The sequence below is a fragment of the Pipistrellus hanaki genome, assembly GCF_964339955.1.
Source record: "Pipistrellus hanaki genome assembly, chromosome: 18".
In the NCBI taxonomy this organism is placed as follows: domain Eukaryota; kingdom Metazoa; phylum Chordata; class Mammalia; order Chiroptera; family Vespertilionidae; genus Pipistrellus; species Pipistrellus hanaki.
The window spans coordinates 24,184,883-24,209,670 of record NC_140520.1 but is presented as its reverse complement, the minus strand read 5'-3'; the positions used below and the strand labels follow the sequence as shown (position 1 = coordinate 24,209,670).

At 33.7% G+C, this 24,788-nt stretch overlaps 1 protein-coding gene across 4 annotated transcripts in view; it reads left to right on the top strand.

The window, feature by feature from the left end:
* Nucleotides 1–24,788, top strand: part of TPR (translocated promoter region, nuclear basket protein) — a 62,062-nt gene that overhangs the window by 17,197 nt on the left and 20,077 nt on the right. For all 4 annotated transcript variants that reach the window (XM_084865222.1, XM_084865220.1, XM_084865221.1 and 1 more), the window contains exons 16-39: nucleotides 1,259–1,422; nucleotides 1,882–2,015; nucleotides 2,097–2,245; nucleotides 4,260–4,422; nucleotides 6,269–6,403; nucleotides 6,901–7,041; nucleotides 7,972–8,137; nucleotides 9,127–9,293; nucleotides 10,290–10,442; nucleotides 10,858–10,974; nucleotides 12,308–12,511; nucleotides 12,620–12,804; nucleotides 13,207–13,354; nucleotides 15,423–15,560; nucleotides 15,653–15,784; nucleotides 16,854–16,984; nucleotides 18,130–18,340; nucleotides 19,739–19,882; nucleotides 20,247–20,445; nucleotides 21,334–21,539; nucleotides 21,722–21,783; nucleotides 22,385–22,593; nucleotides 23,669–23,941; nucleotides 24,150–24,298. In XM_084865222.1, the coding sequence (XP_084721348.1) occupies nucleotides 1,259–1,422; nucleotides 1,882–2,015; nucleotides 2,097–2,245; nucleotides 4,260–4,422; nucleotides 6,269–6,403; nucleotides 6,901–7,041; nucleotides 7,972–8,137; nucleotides 9,127–9,293; nucleotides 10,290–10,442; nucleotides 10,858–10,974; nucleotides 12,308–12,511; nucleotides 12,620–12,804; nucleotides 13,207–13,354; nucleotides 15,423–15,560; nucleotides 15,653–15,784; nucleotides 16,854–16,984; nucleotides 18,130–18,340; nucleotides 19,739–19,882; nucleotides 20,247–20,445; nucleotides 21,334–21,539; nucleotides 21,722–21,783; nucleotides 22,385–22,593; nucleotides 23,669–23,941; nucleotides 24,150–24,298 (3,880 nt within the window). The remainder of the gene's footprint in view (nucleotides 1–1,258; nucleotides 1,423–1,881; nucleotides 2,016–2,096; nucleotides 2,246–4,259; nucleotides 4,423–6,268; nucleotides 6,404–6,900; nucleotides 7,042–7,971; nucleotides 8,138–9,126; nucleotides 9,294–10,289; nucleotides 10,443–10,857; nucleotides 10,975–12,307; nucleotides 12,512–12,619; nucleotides 12,805–13,206; nucleotides 13,355–15,422; nucleotides 15,561–15,652; nucleotides 15,785–16,853; nucleotides 16,985–18,129; nucleotides 18,341–19,738; nucleotides 19,883–20,246; nucleotides 20,446–21,333; nucleotides 21,540–21,721; nucleotides 21,784–22,384; nucleotides 22,594–23,668; nucleotides 23,942–24,149; nucleotides 24,299–24,788) is intronic.

Here is a 24,788-nt window from a genome sequence, read left to right as displayed (position 1 = left end):
TCCTCCAATTGGGACACAGGCCCTGCTACCACCCAAGAGTTACAGCCCACCAAATTGCAGCCAACGCTGCCGAGACCCTGTGACGCAAAATGCTGCCCACAGCCCAGCCCAGCAGCAGTCACTGTAGGTGTCCGGTAGCAATGCCTGGCTTCCTCTCCCTAGTGACTAGCCTTGGAGTTTCTTAGCCCAGGAACACAACTTGCTTTATAGCCAGGTAGAAACATTTTACAGTTTAATAAAATTTCTGGGAAGCATTTTCCCCATGCCTCATCTCATTTAATCCTCACAGAAGTGCTGGAGTAGGTAGATAGGAGATTGATTCGGTATTTACTTATTATTAGCCGGAAAACGGAGATTTAGAAAGCTTGGAAACTTGACCCGACTGAAAAGAAGAAATGGTGGACCTTGAAAATGACTTCAGGTTTTCTCATTGCTCAGAATATAGACAAATACTGCTGCAGTTAAATATTTCACCCTTTGTTCTCACTGCATGTTCTATAATAATAATCTGCTTCATGTTGATATTTATTGCTTTGTTGCTAACATTTTCCTGAAAGAGAAGTTGGGGTGCTTCACTGGGCTGGAATATGTTTAGCTAAATCAGAAAGCAGGTTTAATTAAGCAAGTTTATCCTATATGTACAAAAGGCCAAGTTGACTTGCACATGCACAATACATACAAAGTTCTCGTGCTAATTGCATATGTGTTTCCTTCTGTCGTCAATCATGAATTTTTTTGACACTTCTATTACAGAGAAAGGGCGGGTAACAATATTAAAATATTTCTTCTCATTAATTTCTTGGGAGCATAACAGACCCGACTTCATGGGTCTGTTATGCTCCCAGGAGTAGGCTTTCATCTATAACTAGTAGCCCGGTGCACAAATTTGTGTACATGGAAATTGTTTACTCTGCCTAAATTATTTAGGCAGAGTAAACAATTTTTTTTTTTGAAGTGTGCTTGGTGCTAGAGGAGGAGGAGTGACTATGAACACAAGAAGACTAGAGTTTAGACTGAGTGGAATCAGTTTAATTTTTGCAAACAAATAGATGATGAGTGCCTGAGTCCTATGATGGGGCTTTAGAAGCAAGCAATTCTTATCAGTAGGAGAAAGGTCATACGAGAAACAAAAATATTATGCTTAATGATAAATGCTCAAATACTTAGTCTGCATACAGTACAAATTATATAATAACTACTGTTTAAGCTCAGTAAAATAGACTTAGTTTTTTGGTGTTTTTTTTTTTTTTTTTTGTAGAGTTACTGAACTTCAGCTCAAACTTGAGAGTGCCCTCACTGAATTGGAACAACTCCGTGGGTCCCGACAACATCAGATGCAGCTTGTTGATTCCATAGTTCGTCAGCGTGATATGTACCGTATTTTGTTGTCACAAACAACGGGAGTTGTCATTCCTTTACAAGGTAGGTCTTTTATGTGTTAAAAGTTTCTAAGTATTTGGGAGAAATTTTTATGAAATGTATCTTAGGGAATGGATTTTGGAACATAAGCAGTATGTATGGTAACTTCAAATTTGACTACCACATAATTGATAACAGGTCATTGATCCTAAATACCATTAATTTAGATATTAAAAAAAGAAGAAATGCTGACCATTGTTGAAAAGTGTGCATCTTAAAGGCAGTGAATTATCTTTATTTTGGTCATTTGGATTTAACATTTAATCTGCAAATATACGTAATGAGAAACCAATAATCTTAATAGGCTATTTAGTAAATTGCTTGTTTAATAATTCTGTAACCTATGATTTTATTTAAATGATGTATTTTCAAAGAAATGTTTTAACTTTATATATGTATGTATTTCTTATTTTTGTGTATATATATATATATATATATATATATATATATATATTTCTGAAGCTTCTAGCTTAGAGGATAGTTCTCTCGTGTCAACTCCAAAACGTTCGAGTACATCACAGACCGTTTCCACTCCTACTGCAGTGCCTATAATTGAGTCAGCAGAGGCTATAGAAGCCAAGGCTGCCCTTAAACAGGTAAAGGCCACACACCTTTATCATCTTGGATAAGGTATTCGAGAACATTGTCATCTTCCAGTAATTTCTCTTAATATTTAGTTGCAGGAAATTTTTGAGAACTACAAAAAAGAAAAGGCAGATAATGAGAAAATACAGAATGAGCAGCTTGAGAAACTTCAGGAGCAAGTCACAGACTTGCGATCACAAAACACCAAAATTTCTACCCAGCTAGATTTTGCTTCTAAACGGTAAATTTTCTTTAGTTCAAAAATTAATGAAACGTGGAGCTCTTTTCAGCAGCATATGTGCTAAAATTGGAATGACAAAGATTATCATGACTTCTGCACAAGGGATGGCTCTCAAATCCATGAAGCATTCCATTCTTTTTGACATTGGGTGGTGGGCACACAATACAATATACAGGTGTTGTATTATAGAATTATACACTTAAAACCTGTATATTTTTACTAACCAATGTAACACCAATCAGTTTAATTTAAAAAAGAAATCACATTTAGGTTATAAAAAAAACAATAAGAATACTTCAGTGTTCAAATGAAACAAATTCAAGGCTTAATTTTCAATAGTATTACGTTTTTGTGGACCATAATTCAGATGAAAAGGTATGGGGTTCAATTTTAATTTTGTTCAATGATTCTCATGGGAATTGCTCAGGGATCCAGATAGTTATTTAAACTGAAGTTCATGTGAGGAATGTTGCTAGTTTTTCTTTCTGGGGTTGAAAGGCCTAATGTTTCTGTAGGACTTTATTATTTTATAAATGCACCAGAGCATGAGGAATAATGTTAGCCAATTTTATTTAGCCTTTGATATTTAAGTAGAAGACAAGCAGGTACTAGTTAATTTGGGGGAAATTCACTTTCTTGGCCACTTACAAAGGAATAATAAATTTAATTCCCTAGTAGTTAGATCCATTGAATACTTGTTAGTTTAACAAATAGGACAAATTTTATTTCTATAAATGCAGGCATACCTTGGAGATGTTGCTGGTTCAAATTCAGACCACTGTGATGAAAAACTGCATTAAAGCAAGTCACATCAATTGTTTGATTTCCCAGTGGATAAAAGTTATACTATAATGTATTAAGTGTGCAATAGCATTATGTCTAAAGAAAATGTACATACCTTAATTAAAAAATATTTTATTGCTGCTTGGCCAGGGTGGCTCAGTGGTAGCATGTTGACCTATGACCCATGAAGTTTGATTCCTGGTCAGGCCATATGCCTGACTTGCAGGCTCAATCCCCTGTGTGGGACATGCAGGCAGCTGATCAGTGACTCTCTCTCATCATTGATGTTTATCTATTCCTCTCCTTGCCTCTGAAATCAATTAAAAGAAATTTTTTTTTGTAAATAGTGTATTGCTTTAAAATGCTAACTGTCATCTGAGCCTTCAACAAGTCATGATCTTTTGCTGGTGAAGGGTCTTGCCTTTGTGTTTATGAAAATGCAGTACTACAAAGTGCAGTAAAATGAGGTATGCCTGTATTACATGATAAAACTATATTTTATAAGGATAAATTCCAAGTATGCTATTCCAAATAAAAGCATCCTTTTTGCACTATGTTCATAACTCTAGCCAGCTATTTTCTAAGATTTTAGGTACTTAATAAGATGAGCCCTGGCCATGTGGCTCAGTTGGTTGGAGTCACAAGTGGCGGGTTTGATTCCTAGTCAGGGCACATACCCAGGCTACATGGTCAATCCCCCATTGGAATGTGTGTGTGGAAGGCAACTGATCTATGTTTCTCAGTATTTATCTTTGGCTCTCCCTTTTTCTCTCTAAAAAAATAAATTCATTTGTTTAAAAAAGAAAGTTATGGATGAGAAAAGAGTGGCAAAAATGTATCACAAACCATGCATCCATATCTAAAATTGCATACTGCATTGTGATGGATGTCTGGTTGAGTCAACATTGTATTGGTATTTCTAATATTAAAATTCTTGGAATAAGATTAAAAGTTAATTCAACATGAAATACTATGCTTATTTAGAATTTGAATTTAACTGCTAATTTTGGAGTTTAGAAAAAAATATGAAGGTGTTATATTATTATAAAGCCACTTTTTATGTATACTTATTTAAAATTAAGCTAATGTGAAATTCTTTAAGGAATTAAGGTGGGCTATGGTTTTCAGTGTATTGCAGTGTGGGGAATCACTTTTTCAGACTGGTGGAGTTAGTTTTATGATTGATAGTTTATGACTTATGTCTTATAGAATTATTTTTCTTTCATACAAGTTATGAGATGTTACAAGATAACGTTGAAGGATATCGCCGAGAAATAACATCCCTGCATGAGAGAAATCAGAAACTCACTGCAACAACTCAAAAGCAGGAACAGATCATCAATACAATGACACAAGATTTGAGAGGAGCAAATGAAAAGCTAGCTGTTGCAGAAGTGAGAGCAATTTTTCTCATCTGATTTGCATTATGAATTGCATTTGACATTTGTTTTTTAAGTTATTTAATTTTACTGGTTGGTATGACATAGATATTTGAGAAGTTTGTGTATTACAAGTCCTTGATCAAGGTTTGAACTGCACAGGTCCACTTATCCATAGCTCTGTATATATAAGTAGACCCAGTATAAGTAAACCTGTGCAGTTCAAACCCATGTTTGTTAAAGGGTCCATAATAGTTAGGACCCCCCCCCCTCTAGGTGTTTTGGCTTAGTGGATAGAGCATTGGCCTCTGACTGAAGGGTACCAAGTTCGATTCCCGCCAAGGGCACATGCCCAGATTATTGGCTTGATCCCAGTAAGGAGCGTGCAGGAGGCAGCCAATCAATGATTCTCTCATCATTGATGTTTCTCTCTCTCCCTTGCCTTTCCTCTCCGAAATTCATAAAAATAAAATAAAAAAAATAATAGATCCAAGACTGGGAATCTGTAGGTGGAGGGCCAACTTAAATTACACGTGGATTTTGATCTGTATAGCTAGTTGGTATCCCTAACTGCCTCGTATTTAAAATGTCAGCTGTATCTAGTTCATCAGCAGGATGTTTCTAAAGAGGAAAGAAATTTGTTTTTTATACTAAGATTTTCTTACAAGTCATCCATTTCAAAATTTGTAAATCACTAGCTACAACAAAGACAAATGAATATTTTATCCATTCTTGCTGATTTCTTTAAAAAAAAAGACAGTATAAAATTACATTAGTATTATATTTCTGAATTTCAACATGAATATAAATGTCAGAACTGAATTTTTTGATGACTAATTCTTATGTAGGGTTTTGCTTTTTTATGAAGTCGTCTCAACTTGTTTTGTTTTGTTAATCCTCACTTGATGATACTTTTTCCATTGATCTTTAGTGAGAGTGACAGGGAAGGAGAAAAAGGAGAGAGAAGCATAAACATTGATTGGTTGCCTCCCACATGTGCCCCAACTTGGACTAGGGAATCTAACCTGGAGCCTGCAACCCAGATATGTGGCCTTGATCAGGAATCAAACCTGTGACCTTTGGTGTGCAGGTCGATGCTTTACTGAGCAGCCCAGCTAGGACTTGTGCTCTCAACTTTTGATCACTACTTGTGAACTAGGTAAAGTTGTTTCCCACTTTACTTATTGAGAAATAGATTCAAAGCTAAGTAATATGCCTATTTGGGGGCAATCATATGACATGAGTTGGTTGCAACTTAAACCATGGTTTTCTAAATCTATGGGCTATATTCTTTTTATAGCTCCTTTGTGGGGAATGCACTTTTTCAGACTGGTGGAGTTAGTTTCAGGGTTGATAGTTTATGACTTATGTAAATATGAATACTTTGAGGGTATTGATCTTTAAATCACCCTCCAAGGTCCCCTGAGATTCAGATGTATTTTTCATGGGGAAAAAAAGTACACCAGTCAGCACTCTCAAACATATAGTAACCACACTACCTTCTAAAACTTGCCTAACTTAACACAAGTAGACTGTAGCATAATTTTGCAGTTGTGTTTCTTTTACTCTGGAATTTTTTTATTTTTTATTTTTTTAAATAAATTCGTTAGGACAAAGAATTATATGAATTTGTGGTAAACACAAGATTTTTTTCCTTTGATTTGTTGGTGTTCCCTATTATTTTTGCTTCATATTTCAACACATGAAACTAAGTTATATTTTCTTATGTAATGAAAAGGTATAGACTCAATTAGCATTAAGAACATGGAGTAATGAGGGATCATTTTAATTTTGTAATTGTATTACTATATTACATCTGACATTGTTTTTCAACATCTTTTTCATTTGCATTTTCTTCAAGGTAAGAGCAGAAAATTTGAAAAAAGAAAAGGAAATGCTTAAATTGTCAGAAGTTCGTCTTTCTCAGCAAAGAGAGTCTTTGTTAGCTGAACAAAGAGGGCAAAACTTACTGCTAACTAATCTGCAAACAATTCAGGTAACCAAAAAGACACAGAGAAAACAATTTTAAAGTTAAATGTAAATAGTTTTCACATTGTATCTTCTCAGTTTTCATAATTAGAAAATGTATCCATTTTTACCATGTAATGATCATTGAATTTCGAGGTTTATTGAAATGTGTCGGTATTCTAAATAAAACATGAAAGATCTGAAATTCAGGCAATTGACAGTTTTGGTATGCAGGTCTGCATTTACAGAGTTGTATGTAGTTTACTTGTTACAAAATTTAAATTTTTGGTTTTATTTTTTGCTTTAAAACTTAAATCTGAATTACTATTTTTCCCGTTTCCCTTTTCGCCTATTAAATAGATGTTTTAATTTGTAAAATGTTAAAATAACTTCCTTGGCAAATGTCATAGATCCTAACTTCATGTAGAAATTGGTTATAATCCTGTAATCCCCTATATCCTTTAATTTGTAATGCTTTTGCTTCCCCCCTTTAAAAGTAACAAAAAAATATTTTCTTTGTCTTAGGGAATACTAGAACGATCTGAAACAGAAACCAAACACAGGCTTAGTAACCAGATAGAAAAACTGGAACAGGAGATATCTCATCTAAAAAAGAAGTTGGAAAATGAGGTGGAACAAAGGCACATGCTTACGAGGAATCTAGATGTGAGTCTTATCAGGTTTCTGAATTTCTGTGGATTTATGTTCAGCAATCAAGCTGGTGTGTGGACACATAGCCATCTCATGTTGAAGCGTGGTTTTAACAAGACTTCTTACAAACTCAAGTTTTTGCCTCTTTGTATGCCTAACAGTTTTTATTAGGTGCCATTCATTATGAGTTTTACCCTCTTGAGTGCTGGATATTTTTGTATTTATGTAACATTTGATCTTGTTCTCTTGAATGTTGCTTTTTATGATTATTAGGCCAAAAGCAGTCCTTAGTCTAGAATAAATGATTCCACATTACTGAGGATACACCTTCCTGAATACTGCTTCTCAGTGTTCGATGGATTATGAGTTTTTTCAGTCTGGCTATTGGGGAAAGGCATTATTCCTGACTCTGGCAAAAGGCGCTATGTCTGTTTGGATGATTCTTTTTGCTGCCTGGGGTAACTTCACATGCATGCACTGATGAGTTTCACTGAATACGTAAGAGGGATCCTCTGCAAAGCTCCATGGTATTTTTATCTGTGAAGTTCTCTTCTAATACTCTGTCTTAGGAATTGGAGCTAATTTAGCCTTCTTGTACTCTGAGCTCTGTGTTCTCAATTCAGAGAGTCTGCTGGTCTCTGTATCATTTCCTTACACTGTGCCATAGCCTGGTCACTTTAATCAGTAAGCTAGGGAAATTGTAGAATTAGCCTTTCTTGTGTCCTGTCAACCCACCATTGTGAAATTGTTTCATATATTGTGTCTATTTTTGTTTCTTTTTTGGGAGGGGCCGGCGTGAGGGGGTGGTTCAGATGGGAAGATAAATCTGGTTTCGGTTGCTTACCTTGGCCAGAGTTTTAAAGTTCTGTACAAAACTTGAACCGCTAGTTTTATTTTAGAATCTAAAAACAGTGTTTGTAGGGTTAATGTATTTTTTCTTTACAGGTACAACTTTTAGATACAAAGAGGCAGCTGGATACTGAGATAAATCTTCATCTTAGTACAAAAGAACTATTAAAAAATGCTCAGAAGGAAAATGCTACATTGAGACAACATGTCAGTACTGTGGAAGTCCGGCTGGCTTCTCTGTCCTCACAGAGAATTGGTAAAGGTAAATATTTATGCTGGTAATAAAGTATTCTTCAAAAACATTTGCAACATCTGCCAATAAATAGCCTTTTCTTTGTGGATACTAGCAAAAGAAAAAGCAACACCTTAGTTTTATATCTAAATTAATAGATTTGCAGACTTGGAAGGTTCAGAATAGTTCTGCAGGCATCTGACCAAGGTATGCTCTTAGTTTTTTAATTGTCAAAATCATTTATTGATACCTTTTGTGGGCTGATAATTTGAATTTTAAACTCTCCCTTTTGAAATGTAGTTATTTGTTAAATCTGTAACTGTAAGGATCATTTACAGAAATAATTGATTTGTTTAGTCTTTCCAGAGCAGTATTCCTAATTTTTGCTCATAATCTCAAGTAAAAGATTTGTTTCGTTAGATTTTGCTTCTCTTTTGGAATACAGCATTTCAAATGAAAAGCCTTTATATCCAGATACCGTTTTGCTATATGGTTTTATTTCTTACTAGGAGAGAAATAAAAAACATAATTGTACATATGTGTGTGTATGTATATGTGTTTATACATAAGTACTTATCTAATTCATAATAGTGTACATATGATAAACTAGTAGTCCTTTCTTATTGATACCATTTGATAAATAGTTCACTGCAATTTTTTTCCATTTCCAAGGATTTTAGGATGAAAATTTGGCTAAATGGTTTAAGATTTGGTGTTTTACACTAGCAGTGTTTAAATAATCAATTACCTTCAGATAGCTCCTCAGTTGAGTGGCATATTTTGTATTTTTCTCTTAAATATTCTTTCCTTAATATTTGTAACAGAGTTCAATTTTTTTTCAAATCACTAACATACTGACAGAATAGCTGTTTTTATTTTTATATTCAGCATTGTTTGAAGTACAATTCATAAGTTTTTCTACACTTGAGCCTTAATTCTAATTTCACAAACTCTATGATAACAGTTATTTCTTACATCATTTAAAACGTTAACTTTAAGAAAGCTGTTAAATCTTTTAGGTCAGGCTAGCGACAGAGAAGATGTGGATGATCTTCTGAGTCAACTGAGGCAGACAGAAGAGCAGGTGAATGACTTGAAGGAGAGACTCAAAACAAGTGCTAGTAATGTGGAACAGTATCGAGCAATGGTTACTAGTTTAGAAGACTCTCTTAATAAGGAAAAACAGGTATGTACAATTTTGAATTTAATTTGAATGCATTTCTTTCTCTCCCTCCCTCCCCCTTTTTTAATTTCTTTTTTAAATAGAAGCCTGCTATGTGTAAGGCACTGTGTGGTAAGATCAAGTTGAACTAATGTCCTTACACTTTTACCTCTTAAAAGTGCTTCATTTTAATAAGTGAGATAAAAACAACCCATGGAATTTGTAAAACATGGGGGAGGGTATAATCTCTATAGGAAAGGTTAAAGATCAGATGTTGATGTGAGTGGAGGTAAGGGTATTTATATTTAGCTCCTGAACAAGTATAGCTTCACAAAACAGATGGCATTTGAAAGTACCATTTGGGTAGTCAAAGAAAGTTATTTTGTAGCAGAAACCCTCAGCTGAGATAAAGGCTTCATATGTTGATAGTTTAACAACTAGTGTATTGAATTTGTGAAGTTAATACTGAGGAATCAAATTGTAAATGTAGTCAGGAACCAAATGTGAAATGTTTTGAATGTCATATTTGGTAAAATTGCTCTCTCTCCCTCCCCTCCCCCAAACATGTTAACAGCAGTAATTTGCTTTAAATAGAAAGATTAATGTGGTAGATTTAAGGATACAAAATTTGTTTTGGAGGCTATAACCATGGTCTAGGGCCACATTTTAAAAGATCCTTCTGTATGTGAGTCATGGAAATCGGTATATGCACGGGGGAATTCTTTCAGTAGAAAGGACAGATTTGGCAAGTGGATATGAGGATTGAGAAAGTAAATGACAATTGGAAATTTCACTTCAAAAGAAAAATGGCCAAAAATATTCAAGTTGAAATGTAAATAAATTATGCTTATAGTTTTAAATGTTTCTGAACTCTTTAATCAGCATTTGATAGATTTTTTTTGTTTTAAAAAATGGCAAACAATAATTCTAGTACTTTTCAAATTTAGATTTGGAAAAAGTAATGTTGAATTTTAAATGTGTATATGATATTTGTATCCTACTATTTGCATGATGGTGAAGGTGACAGAAGAAGTGCGTAAGAATATTGAAGTTCGTTTAAAAGAATCAGCTGAATTTCAGACACAGTTGGAAAAGAAGTTGATGGAAGTGGAAAAGGAAAAACAGGAACTTCAGGATGACAAGAGAAAAGCCATAGAGAGTATGGAACAACAGGTAAATGAGATTATCACCATATTAATATTTTTGTATGTATTTGAATTCTTTAAAAAAAAAAAAAACTCCTTTGTTACCATTTGGTTCATCTCAATAGCTATTGATTGAACACATACCCAACAATTTTATTTAGTTTTCTGTTTTACTTTGTATATATGTTTGTTTTCTTTGAATATTTTAGACTAGAGTAGTAAGTGTCAGTGCTGCTTTTTAGAAGCCTCTGCCTGAGAATTGATCTTTGCAAGTGTAATAAGAATGGAATATGGAGCTGCAAATTGTATACATTATATCAGGTTGTAACTATTTTAAATTTTGTAAGAAGTCCCTTTTGCTAATTAGGCTTTTAAAAGTCTGTCTTTACTATTTTAAAAGTAAGTTTGCAATTGACTCTAGTTTTAATCTTCTTTTAATTTAGTTATCTGAGTTAAAGAAAACACTCAATAGTGTGCAGAATGAAGTACAAGAAGCTCTTCAGAGAGCCAGCACAGCTTTGAGTAATGAACAGCAAGCCAGGCGTGACTGTCAGGAACAAGTAAGTGTTGTTCTCATAGCCGGTATTGATAAGTGAGCTTTAAACCTAGAGAACAGTTCCTGGGCTGTGTTAATGCATTTTGGGAATTGGTGAGCCTTACAAAAATATAAGGTTATTTTTGATTTTCTGGAACTTGTACTAAGATCAGTTGAAAAGGATAGATGAAGTTTAAAAGTAGATTCCTGATCATTATCAAAACACTCTTGACAAATGGAAAAAATTTAAAGATAGGAATAGGAGATTATACACTTGCTCTTTTTATTATTATTATTATTATTATTATTATTATTATTATTGCAGTCTACTAGTTTAATTATAACTGTATTATAGACAAGATGGTTAGAGATACTTTTTTCAGCAAAATATTTTAATTATTGAGTTTACAGATTTTTGTACATCACTTTTTAAAGATTATTTTTATTAATTTTTAGAGAGGGGAGGAGGAAAGGGAGCGAGAAAGAGAAAAATCAGTGTAATAGCAGAGCATTGATCGGCTGCCTCCCCCACTGGAGATTGAGCCTGCAACCTGGGCATGTGCCCTGACTGGGAATCAAATTAGCAACCTTTGGTGCACCAGGCGAAGCCCAATGACCTGATACCAGTCAGGACACACACCATTCTTTATAAAGATTAAAAAATACAAAATCACATTATTTGTTTTAAGTATATGTATACACATGCATATGGTGAAGCTTTTTATATATTTTCTTATGAACAAAAATTGATAAAACACAATTCACGGTAATGGGCATTATTAAAATGGTAGAATGGGAAATGAATGTAAGAATATTGCTAATGTTCTCATTTTTAAGTTCAGTGGTATATTAGTAACTTTGGTTACTGTTCTTTATTACTTATATGTACATAGCATGTATGTGTTTTTCAATTACTTTAAACAGTGTAATACAGGGGGAAATGCTTCAAAGGTAAATTAGACAAAAATGAATTGCCATTGGCTTAATGCCAAACAGTGTAACATTGGAAATTAAAATCAGGGAATGTATCTATAATTCAATTTTCAAATTTTTTATTTCTTTTTGATCACTTGAAATTTTAGTGTGTGTGCATATATTTTACATAAGTGAGATATATTTAGCTTTTATTTATAAGATCTGTTCCAAATTACTACAGAGTCTTCATAATTTTCATTTGAACCAGTTTTTTAATATTTCATTAAGTGGATATTAGCATAACTTTTAATTATTCCATTTTGGTGCATTTATATCATCTCCACTTTTATTATTTTAAATAGTGCATTGTGCATCTTTTCTTTTGTACTAACCAGCTTTGGCTATTTAATCTTTTGTGTCAATGGTGGAATAATTTCTTATAGGCTAAAATAGCTGTAGAAGCTCAGAATAAGTATGAAAGAGAACTGATGCTCCATGCTGCTGATGTTGAAGCTCTACAAGCTGCCAAGGAACAGGTTTCCAAAATGGCCTCAGTTCGTCAGCATTTGGAAGAAACAACCCAGAAAGCAGAATCACAGTTGTTGGAGTGTAAAGCATCTTGGGAGGAAAGAGAAAGAGTGTTAAAGGTATTATTGCACATCATAATAGAATGTTTAGAAGGATTGAAAAGTTTGAGGTTTTCTTTTTAACATGTGTGGGGAAATGTGCTATAATGACAGAGTCTTGGCTTACAGGATGAAGTTTCTAAGTGTGTATCTCGCTGTGAAGATCTAGAGAAACAAAACAGATTACTTCATGATCAGATTGAAAAATTAAGTGACAAGGTCATTGCCTCTATGAAGGAAGGTGTACAAGGTCCATTGAATATATCTTTTAGTGAAGAAGGAAAATCTCAAGAACAAATTTTAGAAATTCTCAGGTAAACCAAAAATATTCTTAATGCTTTATTTCTGTGGTCAACTATGAAATGTAATACAAATGTATAAATTAGAGAAGTCGTGTAAAGCTCATACCATATCTTGATCAACAAACCCACTGCCACTCACACAGAGGTTATGTGACATATGCTTATTTAAATATATGGCTTTAAGTTGAATTTAATAGTAAGAATTTGAGTGGGTTCTTTGAAAAACTAAATGCCTTTCAGGTTATTTAAGAGAGATACAAAGTCACCGTCTATAACATATCATTACTTATTAATGAAATCATTATATAAAAATAGTTATTAAAGTGAATGGATTATGCCACATTAAAATTTTCCAAGTTTTAAAAAGTTGCTATCATGTTTTTTATTCAAATAAGATCTTATATATTCTTGTAGATTTATACGACGAGAGAAAGAAATTGCTGAAACGAGGTTTGAGGTGGCTCAGGTTGAGAGTCTGCGTTATCGACAAAGGGTTGAACTTTTAGAAAGAGAGCTGCAGGAACTCCAAGATAGTCTAAATGCTGAAAGGGAGAAAGTCCAGGTATGTATCCAAGCTTTAAGAAAGCAGTTGTTAAACCAAGGTCATTTTAGTTTCTGACAACAAAAAATTTAATTTGAAATGCATATTTTTCATAAACTCAATTTATTAAACATTATTAGACAGTGATACAGTTAGTGGTAAGACACTAGTGTTAACCAGACTGCCTGGTTTCAATTCTAGCTTTATGTCATTAGATGTGTGCCTTGAGTATACTGTTTAACTTCCCTAATCTTAAATTTCTGCATCTAAATAATTCTATATAATAAAAGGCTAATATGGAAATCAACTGAATGGTGGCAACACAGGAGCTGCCCCCTGGTGGTCAATGCAGTCCCCCAGGGGAGCACCACTCAGCCAGAAGCCCTGAGTTGGGTTCACAGCTGGCGAGGAGCGGGCCTAAGCCGTCATTTGGACATCTGCCAAGGGCTCCCAGACTGCAAGAAGGGGCAGGCCAGGCTGAAAGACCCCTGCTGCCCCCCTCCACCCAAGTGCTCGAATTTTGGGCATCAAGCCTCTAGTTGGGATGATGATGAGGATTAAGTGGATTTTTGCACATGACTCATTGAAAATCATGTCTGGTGCATATAAATGATTAAATTTCATTTATTTTAATTATAGTTATCATCATATATGCATTTGAACAGTTTTTCTAGGATGATATGGTGGATTGAAACTGCTACAGAATAGTTTTTCCCCAGCAAAGGAGCAAAAAAAAAAAATAATAATAATTATCAAAGAAAGGAAAAGAAGATGCTATAGTAAATGCATGGTTACAACACAAGCTACACTCCTTAACCCTCACTAACACCCAAAAACTTACTGCATGACCTTATTGTGAGGAGATGAATTAATACAGCAGTCGCCAACCGGTGGTCCATGGACCACTGGTGGTCCCTAATGTCCAAAAGGACCACTACATTAATATATAAACTCACATCTGGAAGGAAGGAAATTAAGGCCTGGAATCTTATCTTCTGTTAACGACTGCTAGAGAGAAACCATTGACATGGGGAAGGGAATAGATTTATGGAATTTATATTTTCACACAGAAATTAAAAATTCCAGAATTATATCATGTTGAGAAAGCAATCCAAATTCAAATAGATCCCATCGTAGAAATAATAAACAGACCTGATTCAGTGGAGTTAACACTTGGAGGATCAGTGTTTCTAAAAAAGATTGCATACTGTCTCCTTTGCTGTCCTTCGGTCTATACTCTATAGAAATGCAAACAGTGCTAGAAAATGTCCAGCCCACAAACAACTTCAGAGGGGAAAACCAATTCTTACATAGAGTAGGAAGAAAGTAAAGAAGTAAAACATCAAAAGTAGTAGAATATCTACCCACTAAGAACACTGTATCATGGCAACCATGAGCCATAGCTTTAAAAATGGTTAGGGAATAAGGTAACACGTGTAAAAGATGGATAATTAATTACACCCAATGAGAACAGGATAAAAGTTCTTTGCAGTTCAGTAAATATTCAGTAAAAGTGCTCAAAACTAAAGTGATGGAACAACAGAATGATATGAAAAAATTTCTAAGCAAAGGGTAGAGGGAAAGGACCAAAATAACCAAAATAATTTTAAAACTATAATAAACTAGAAGTCCAATGTACAAAATTCGTGCAGTAGTAGTCTTTGCAGCTGCAGGCCACTGCCTCCATCCATCGGCTGCAGCCCCAGCTTCATCGGGAAGGTCATCGGAAGGACATCCAGACAGTCTTTGGCTGTTCAGTTGATTTGCATATTATGCTTTTATTATAGATTTCGTATATCATGAAAAAGAACAGATATAGAAAGAAATTTGGATTGCTGTTTTTACCTAAGGGTAAAATGGATTATTTGTTGATGGGGTTTGTTGTACTCTTTCATATTTGTGATTTTTTGCATTTGTTTAAAGTCTTTGTAATAAGCAGGCATCACAGAAAAATAGACATGTAAAATTCAAAAATTTTAGTTTTAAAATGACATAATTCTCACTTTTTTGTAGTGAAGATTAGAACTGGTAGGAAAAGGTAGATCTTTATTGTTAGATGTTGGTTCATACATGTGTTTGAAATCTTTAGGTAACTGCAAAAACAATGGCCCAACATGAAGAACTGATGAAGAAAACTGAAACAATGAGCGTAGTTATGGAGACCAATAAGATGCTAAGAGAAGAAAAGGAGAGGCTAGAGCAGGATTTACAGCAGATGCAAGCAAAGGTTTGTAACTTACTAATCAATATTGGAGGCATGTTGTTTTTATATGAATTTTTATGTCAGGTGTTAAAAATAAAAATTGGCATTATTTTCAGGTGAGGAAGCTGGAGTTAGATATTTTACCCTTACAAGAAGCAAATGCTGAGCTAAGTGAGAAAAGTGGCATGTTGCAAGCAGAAAAGAAATTATTAGAAGAAGATGTCAAGCGTTGGAAAGCACGTAACCAGGTAAATGCAATTAAATCTATTCTGAAACATGGAAATGTTAATTTTTTTTTTTAATTGGGTAAAATTTAAGGGGATAATTTATTTTGAAGAACTAGCATAAGTTACTATACTTAATAGTTTAAGTTGAATATGTTACATGTAAATAAATACAATTCGGTTTTTAAATTTTTTTGGTCATGTTTTATATAAACGGCTAATTTTTAACTCCAAATTTAGACTTTCACTTTATCTCTAAAATACTTTCATACATGAAACAATGGATTTTTATATAGTTTATTGGAACACTTTAAGAAGACTTGTTCACTGGAAAACTTAAGAGGACAAAACCATATCACATACTAGTATATGGTTAGAAACTCCAGCTCTATATTCAAACAAAAGGTTGAAAACCTGGCTCGCCAAGTATTAGTTATGTGACTTGTCAGAGTTTCTTAATCTTTTCAGCCACTTTTCCGCATATGTAAAAGGGGACGTATCACTTTTCATGTTACAAAAATTAAATAATGAGAGTAAAGCAGCAGTTCACCCATCACCTAGTACCTAGAAAATGTTCTAGAATGGTAACCAATATCTGAATAGGACTTTGGAATGTAAGAGCCCATTTAATCTTTATTTTTCTTAATCACACAAGTAATATGAAAAGTCAAGAAAGGTGAATGATCTATCCAAATCTACCTATATTTCTATTGTGCTACCTTCTGTCCTGTTTAATTAGTTATATTTGTTTTTTTTTTCTAGATTATAAGCATTAGAAACTTTTTTTTCCTTGTAAATGTCACTTGAATGAAAAAGGTGTTTAATGTTAAAAGCTTGTAGGTTTTTTTCTTTATTTGGTTCCATTGTAACTGTTCTGAAATTTTCATTTGCAACTATGAAAATACATTTCTCTTTCTATTTTGGCTAGACTTCAGCTAAACTAAAGCTTTGATCTTCATTATCTTGTAGTTTGGTGATTCATTATTGTGTATCCAAGACACCTAATGTAAACATAATTAAGTATTCTGCTGTTATATAGTACATTGGTTTGATAAAACCATTAAAGCTATGTTATGCATTTTTGTTATTTTAGCATCTAATAAATCAACAGAAAGATCCAGATACAGAAGAGTATCGGAAGCTCCTTTCTGAAAAGGAAGTTCATACGAAGCGCATTCAACAGTTAACTGAAGAAGTTGGGAGACTTAAAGCTGAGATTGCAAGGTATAAGAAAGAAGCCTTAAAATGTATATAATACATGAACTCAGAGAAGCTATTTCTGCTCTTTCTTAGGCTCCCCAAGAGCTTCCTAGTTTTAAAAAGAATGGAAAGTGCTAGACCTCTTACTTTCCCTTTATTATTTTAAGGAGCCAAGCAAGCAGTGGCTTACTTTATGCTTTCATATATGAATTATTTCTATTTTATGACTTTTTTAAAAAACACAGTTATGAATCTAAAGCTAAATGTGGTTTATTTTCTAAACAGCCAGAATAACTTATAAATATGTTTTTATTTTGGTTAGAATATATTTATGAACCTATTTTGAAATACTTTAATGAAGAATTTACATTAAATTTTTTTTAATGAATTGATATTGTCCTTGTAAAGATAAGTTGAATATTAAAATTAATGTTTCTGGTTTACATTTTAAAGGATTTAATGTCAGTTGTCCATGTCATAGTCTCTATAAATGTTGGGTGGTTTACAAATTTTTATCACATGTATTTTTTACTTGTTTTATAACAGTAGTCCCGCATTTTATTTCTTCAATAATATTACTTAATTTTAAAAACAAGAAAGTTAAAAATTCAGAAATTAATGTTTGCAGAGTTAGTAGTTGTTAAACCCATACTCTTAATTCAGGGTCATCTAATTTAAGTTTATGGTAAAGTACAGGGCTTGTCAAACTTTAACCCACAGTCTTGTTTGGTATGGCCTATGAGCTAAGGATGATTTTTACATTTTAAAGCATTTTTTGAAAGGAAGAACAGATGACAAAGACTGTATGTATGTGGTCTACAAAACTTAACGTTTACCCAATACCCGATCAAGTAGTTAATTTTGCTATCAGGCAAATGTGGACAAACACTTAATTACTATTATATATAAAATTGTACATGTTACTTGACCACTTATACCTCAGTTTTTCTCATTTAAACATGGGAATGTATTCCTTTCTAATAAGCAAATAAGATCTTTATAAAAGATCACAGTTAATAAATTAAAGTACCTTTTGGAGTATGTGTGGGGTTTTAAAAAGATTTTCAAATGAAAATCTTACCAAAGCAATACTAACACTACTGTTAAAGGATTTGAAAATGAGTCTCATATACCTTAGTCTTTGGTTATTTATTTATTTATTTTTTTAGATCAAATGCATCTTTGACTAACAATCAGAACTTAATCCAGAGTCTAAAGGAAGATTTAAATAAAGTAAGAACTGAAAAGGAAAGTGTCCAGAAGGACTTAGATGCCAAAATAATTGATATCCAAGAAAAGGTCAAAACTATTACTCAAGTCAAGAAAATTGGGCGTAGGTACAAGACTCAATATGAAGAACTCAAAGCACAACAGGATAAGGTATTTTGAAGTGATTTTTTTAATTATGTGTATATATTCACACGTGTGTATATATATATTTATGTATATATATAAAATATTTCTTGGCATAGTTTTGATCTACACAATTTTACATATCAGGGTTACATATAAAAATCTTACTCATAATTTTTTTTAAAATATATTTTATTGATTTTTCACAGAGAGGAAGATAGAGGGATAGAGAGTTAGAAACATCGATGAGAGAGAATCATCGATCAGCTGCCTCTTGCACACCCCCTACTGGGGATGTGCCCAAAACCAAGGTACATGCCCTTGACCGGAATCGAACCTGGGACCTTTCATTCTGCAGGCTGACACTCTATCCACTGAGCCAAACCGGTTTTGGCCTTATTCATAATTTTGATTATTGGCTTTTAGGTCCTAAATTTTCATATAAGCTAATTTATGATACTGTTATTTAAAATTAGCTCTTTAATATGTCCCAGAATGCACTATAAATTCATGAAGAAATTTTAAATGAATGTTAAGTATTTTACATCAATTTTCCTGTTTCAAATACTGCCCCTTTTCAAAACTATGTTCTCAAAACTCATAGCTGACTAAAATCATGTATATAAAAAAAATGTTAGTTCTTTACAATTAGGCTGTGTTGTAGTTTTATTTACTTATTAAAATAACTTTTTTTTAATCCTCAATTGAGGATATGTTTTTATTGACTTGAGAAAGAGGAGGGTAGAGGAGAGAGAGAAAGAGGGAAATGTTGATGTGAGAGAAACATCAATTGGTCGCCTCCTGTACTCACATTTGCATCCTGACGGGATGGAACCAGTAACCTGGGTATGTGCCCTGGCCAGAAATCAAACCTGCAACCTTTCCTTTGTGGGATGATGCTCCAACCAACTGAGCCACACCGGCCAGGGGTGCCTGTTTTATAGGTTTGAATAAGTAGTCGATATTAACCACCTATCTAAAGTAATTTTTAAATCCTTGTTATATTTTGAGTTGCATTTTGTTTTTAATTCCCAAAGATAAAGAACTTTATACTGACCTAATGACATATTTCATATATGTTGGATTTTTTCCCTTCATATATATTCTAATCTAAAATTCTTACCGCTCAGTTTTAACCACTGTAAGTACACTTTACTTTGAGTAATTTGTCATTCCAAATAATTTTATGTTAATGCATCATTGTCCTGATTTGCTGGTTAATATTCAGTTTTATGGGAAGCCCTAACCTATTTAATAAATTACTTTTGGACACTAAAGTTGTCCTATTGAAAATTCATTTATGAATACCCTTATATTTTTTTTGCATAATATGATTAGTTTTCTTAGATAAACTTGCAGAAGTGGGATTACTGAATATAAATGTGGGAGTTGAGTTTATTATGACTATTTACTATATTATATTAGATCATGGAGTCCTCAGCTCAGTCTTCTGGAGACCATCAAGAACAGAATACCTCAATCCAGGAAATGCAAGAGCTAAAAGAAACCCTTAACCAAGCTGAAACCAAGTCAAAATCACTTGAGAGTCAAGTAGAGAATCTGCAGAAGGTATGAGTGTGAAATAGTGGAAGGTGCATGTCCCAATTTTTTCCTTGTTGAATACCTAAAGAAATAGAATGCAATATTATTCAGTCATAAAAATGAATTTTAGATATATATGAATATATCTTAAACACTGACACTTTTCATCATATAGATGTGTATTTTATCCTTTTTACTTTGAATAACTCATGTCTGAAAGTAGTATCTAATCATCTTCCAAGTGTTCACTTACTTGGTTTGACCAGCATTTTACATTATACTTCCATTTAACCTAAGGCAAAATAATATTTTACATTTTAACTCTGTAGAGCATACAGTTTATATTGATTTGATTGCTTTACCTAGTAAATACTTGGCTTTCCTTTAAAAGACATTATCTGAAAAAGAGACGGAAGCAAGAAATCTCCAGGAACAGACTGTGCAGCTTCAATCTGAACTTGCACGACTTCGTCAGGATCTTCAAGATAGAACCACACAGGAAGAGCAGCTCCGCCAGCAGATAACTGAAAAGGAAGAAAAGACAAGGAAGGCTATTGTAGTGGCAAAATCAAAGATCGCACATTTAGCTGGTAAATTACTATGTATATTAGGTTTCTTTTGTTAGACACAAAATAAGAGCATTCTTAATTTTCAAGTGATGAGGATGTCCTTGGTATAAAAGTTTTTCTTGTTAACTGGTAATGAATAGATAGGGAGTAGTGCTACCTTTCTGCTTTATTTTGTAACTTTCATGACCTTTTCGTGGAGATCCATTGGGGCCACAGTGTGTCCAGAGGCCCTCTGTAAACTCCTAGGCAGCATTGGATCTTACCAGCACAGGGATTTTTCCATGCCTCACTTCACTGAAGACCCCTCTACCATAGTTCTTCCGGGAAGATACCATGTCAAAGTATCATCGCAGGTTAAGGGGGAGCCCTGTGTTGCAATACACAGGGTCTCACTGTGTCTTGCTTGCCAGACTACTTAGTAGGTAAATAAAATGCCAAATTAGTTAGGTTTTATTATGAGCAATTTTTTTTTTTAATTTCTAAGATAGTGTCCCAGCAACAAATAAGATTTTAAAAATAGTTATTTTTTAGTCTATACAATAGGTTGTATGAAATGAAAGTTTTGCAATTTATAATATTGTACTTAATACCACGCTGCAATATTAAAGACCATATAAAAGGACTTTTGCTGGCTGTAGTTTATAGTAGTTTCTTTATTTTTTGATCTTTGCCAGGAAAAGTAACTTTTTTTAATCTTGGAATAAGTATATTTTATACTAGAATAATAAAATATAGATATGTTTAGAACTTTGCCTGTTGAGATATATGTAGGTCAGAATTATTGTAAATGTAAAGGTTTAGGAAAAGAATCTTACTAGTATACGACCTTTAGTATGTATTAATAAGCACATAAACATTCTTTATTTCCAATGTTTGATTATACTAATAGAATCACAATTGCTTCTTTAGGTGTAAAAGATCAGCTAACTAAAGAAAATGAGGAGCTTAAACAAAGGAACGGAGCTTTAGATCAGCAGAAAGATGAATTAGATGTTCGTATGACTGCTCTTAAGTCCCAATATGAAGGTCGAATTAGTCGCTTGGAAAGAGAACTCAGGGAGCATCAAGAGAGACACCTTGAGCAAAGAGATGAGCCTCAAGAACCTACTAATAAGGTGATTAGCTAATTTTGTACATTTTACTTGAAGGTACCTGGTGATTGAGGATTCCTTATCAGTGAATTTTAGCTAACCCAAGAGTACAGAGAGAATTAATAAAAAGTAAAACATTCTGATGCCATATTTTAGTGGAATCTTGTGGGATAGACACAGTAATCTATAGTCTTCTTTTTGTATAGGTTCCAGAACAGCAGAGACAGATAACACTGAAAACAACTCCAGCTTCTGGTGAAAGAGGAATGTGAGTTTTAATCCTTTTTTATAGTCTCTCTGTTTTTCCTTTAAAGTTCAGGAAAGACCTCATGATCTTTGGGGAGAAAAACAAATCTGTATCTGTTACAAAAGTATGTCCCATTAGGTAGAACTTTGTGACAAAGAAAACATGTTTCATCTTTTAGTCTCTGATTGACGTCTGAGATAGGCTACTGATTTTCTCTGTGATGTTAAGGATACCAGTACAAGAGGCTGGGCTGGAACTTAGGGAAAGTGGTCAACTCTTGGATACATTTCACAATGTCAGGATGCAACACTGCAGAGTATTTTCCTGCACAGATTTCAATGCTTAGATTCAAAACCTCATCAGTAAGAGTTTTGAAAATTTTAGTGAACAAAATGTATAGAACTATATTTACTGACTCTTTAAATTTTTTTTATTCTGCCAAAAGTCTACCTAAAGCAGTGTTAGGAAAAAGAGAATTAAATTAGTAAGGTCTGAATACATATTAAGGTAATATTTGTTGAACACTCACTTCAGGAAATATATGTGCTTTGATTTTGATTGAGTATATGTACTTTATAAACAATATAGTTATTCAATGATCTTACATTTTCCCCTCAATAAGTGCCAGCACATCAGATCCACCAACAGCTAATATCAAGCCAACTCCTGTTGTGTCTACTCCAAGTAAAGTGACAGCTGCAGCTATGGCTGGGAATAAGTCAACACCCAGGGCCAGTATACGCCCAATGGTCACACCTGCAACTGTTACAAACCCTACTACTACCCCGACAGCCACAGTGATGCCCACTACACAAGTAGAATCACAAGAGGGTAAGTAAAATAATACAGATGTGAGTGGCCTAGCTGCTTATTTAGTTTTACTGTGAGAGGATGACAGTAACTTTAAGGGTAAATGAGGCTTCCACTAAAGCTAAAGTCAGACATGTAATAAAAATGGGCAGTTAATAGTTTTAAGTAATACCTCTCAGGACACTTGTTAATGCAACAGATTTCCTCCCTCCCTTCTTACTTTGTTGTGCTTTGAAAGAAGGGAGGAAACTTAACCTGATAAGTACATGGCATGTTTTTCCAGGACCAAAATTTTCACTTATTTTTTTAAGGCACTTTTAAAAAATATATGTTTTAATTGATTTCAGAGTGAAAGGGAGGGAAAGAAAGAGGATCACCAGAGGGAGAGAATTGGCTGCCTCCAGCACGGCCTCTACTGGGAATCAAGCCCACAACCTAGGCATGTGCCCTGACTGGGGATCAAACCAGCAACCTCTCAGTGCAAGAGCTGACGTCCATCTAACTGAGCCACACAGGCCAAGGCAAATTTTCACTTTTAAGAACTAAGGAAGATAATACAAAATTCACTTTGGAAAACCATACAACGTCACTGGTTGAACCCAAACATCACTTTTTTGTTGAAATTGATCACTTCATGGCTTTCTTCGCTTTGTTCCCATGATACTTTCCTATTCACTGCAGCAGTTACAATTCAGTTAAATACATACCTTTTTATTCCACTAGATTGAGTTCTCAAAGAGCAAGAATTTTCATTATCTAATCCTTTTATCCAACCCCAAGATAGCTAAATGTTTAGTAAAATTTTACTAAATGCAATTTTCTTGGCTTCTTGTTTAAACAAAATGATGCTTAGCAAATACTCATATTGGACACTGGCTTTTAATTTTCATTTATTTTATATAATTTAAATAGAATAATAGTTCAAAAATAGTTTCAGATATTTAATTCAACTACCTGTCAGTCCCATAGACAGCACAAAAATGCCTAACACATTGCCTTTACCCTCTGTTTTTGTCACCTATAACACAGACTAAGGAGGATAATTCCAGCTTTGATAAGAAGACTTAATATATTAAGTATTATAATTACTTTTCAGCTATGCAATCCGAAGGCCCTGTGGAACATGTTCCAGTTTTTGGAAGCACAAGTGGATCTGTTCGTTCTACTAGTCCTAATGTCCAGCCTTCTATCCCCCAATCCATTTTAACTGTTCAGCAGCAAACACAGGCTACAGCTTTTGTGCAACCCACTCAGCAGAGTCATCCTCAGATTGAGCCTGCAAATCAAGAGCTGTCCCCAAACATAGTGGAGGTGGTTCAGAGTTCACCAGTTGAGCGGCCATCTACTTCCACAGCAGTATTTGGCACTGGTAAGATTAATTTTAAAATGAAATTATAGTAGGCCTGTGTGGTTGTAATTTCTTAGATATAATACATTATCTTGGGTATTCTGCCGGGTACTAAAGTGGATAATGTATTCCTAACATTTTATTTCAAGTTTAGTTTTTAAAATTAACTTTGTCTAAATTGAGTTTGTTATCATGCTCTAATTCAAGTTTTAAATATGTAATTTCAAAGTTTCAGCTACCCCAGGTTCTTCTTTGCCAAAGCGTACACGTGAAGAGGAAGAGGATAGCACCATAGAAGCGTCAGACCAGGTCTCTGATGACACAGTGGAAATGCCTCTTCCAAAGAAATTGAAAACTGTTACACCTGTAGCAACTGAGGTGTGTCTTTTTGTTCATTTTCTTTCAAAAGAGAAGTTATTCTTTTAGTTATAGCATTACTAGGTGAATAGACTTTTTGGTCTTAAATCCAGAAAACTTCCTTAATTTACCATGAAGTTTCCACTGACAATTCAGGTATTGTTACTATTACCAACAGTTTTTTAAATCCTTTATGTAAATTTAATCCTTTGATTAAATTAGTTCCCTTTTCAATTTTAAAAATACAGCTACAAAACATAACTAAAATTCCCTTGCATTTTTTTTAATTCAAAGAATATATATAATCTCATGCACATTTTAAACTGTTACTTACTATCTTTTTCTCAGATTAACCAAAATTATAGTTATTTTCTTTTTTTGAAGATAAATAGTAATGAGTTATTTTACTGTGAAACATTGAGACTACTAAATTTCATGAGCATGTATTTAATGCTCATAAGACTTATTTTGCATTACTGAAGAATATGATAATATTTTATGAGTAGGTATA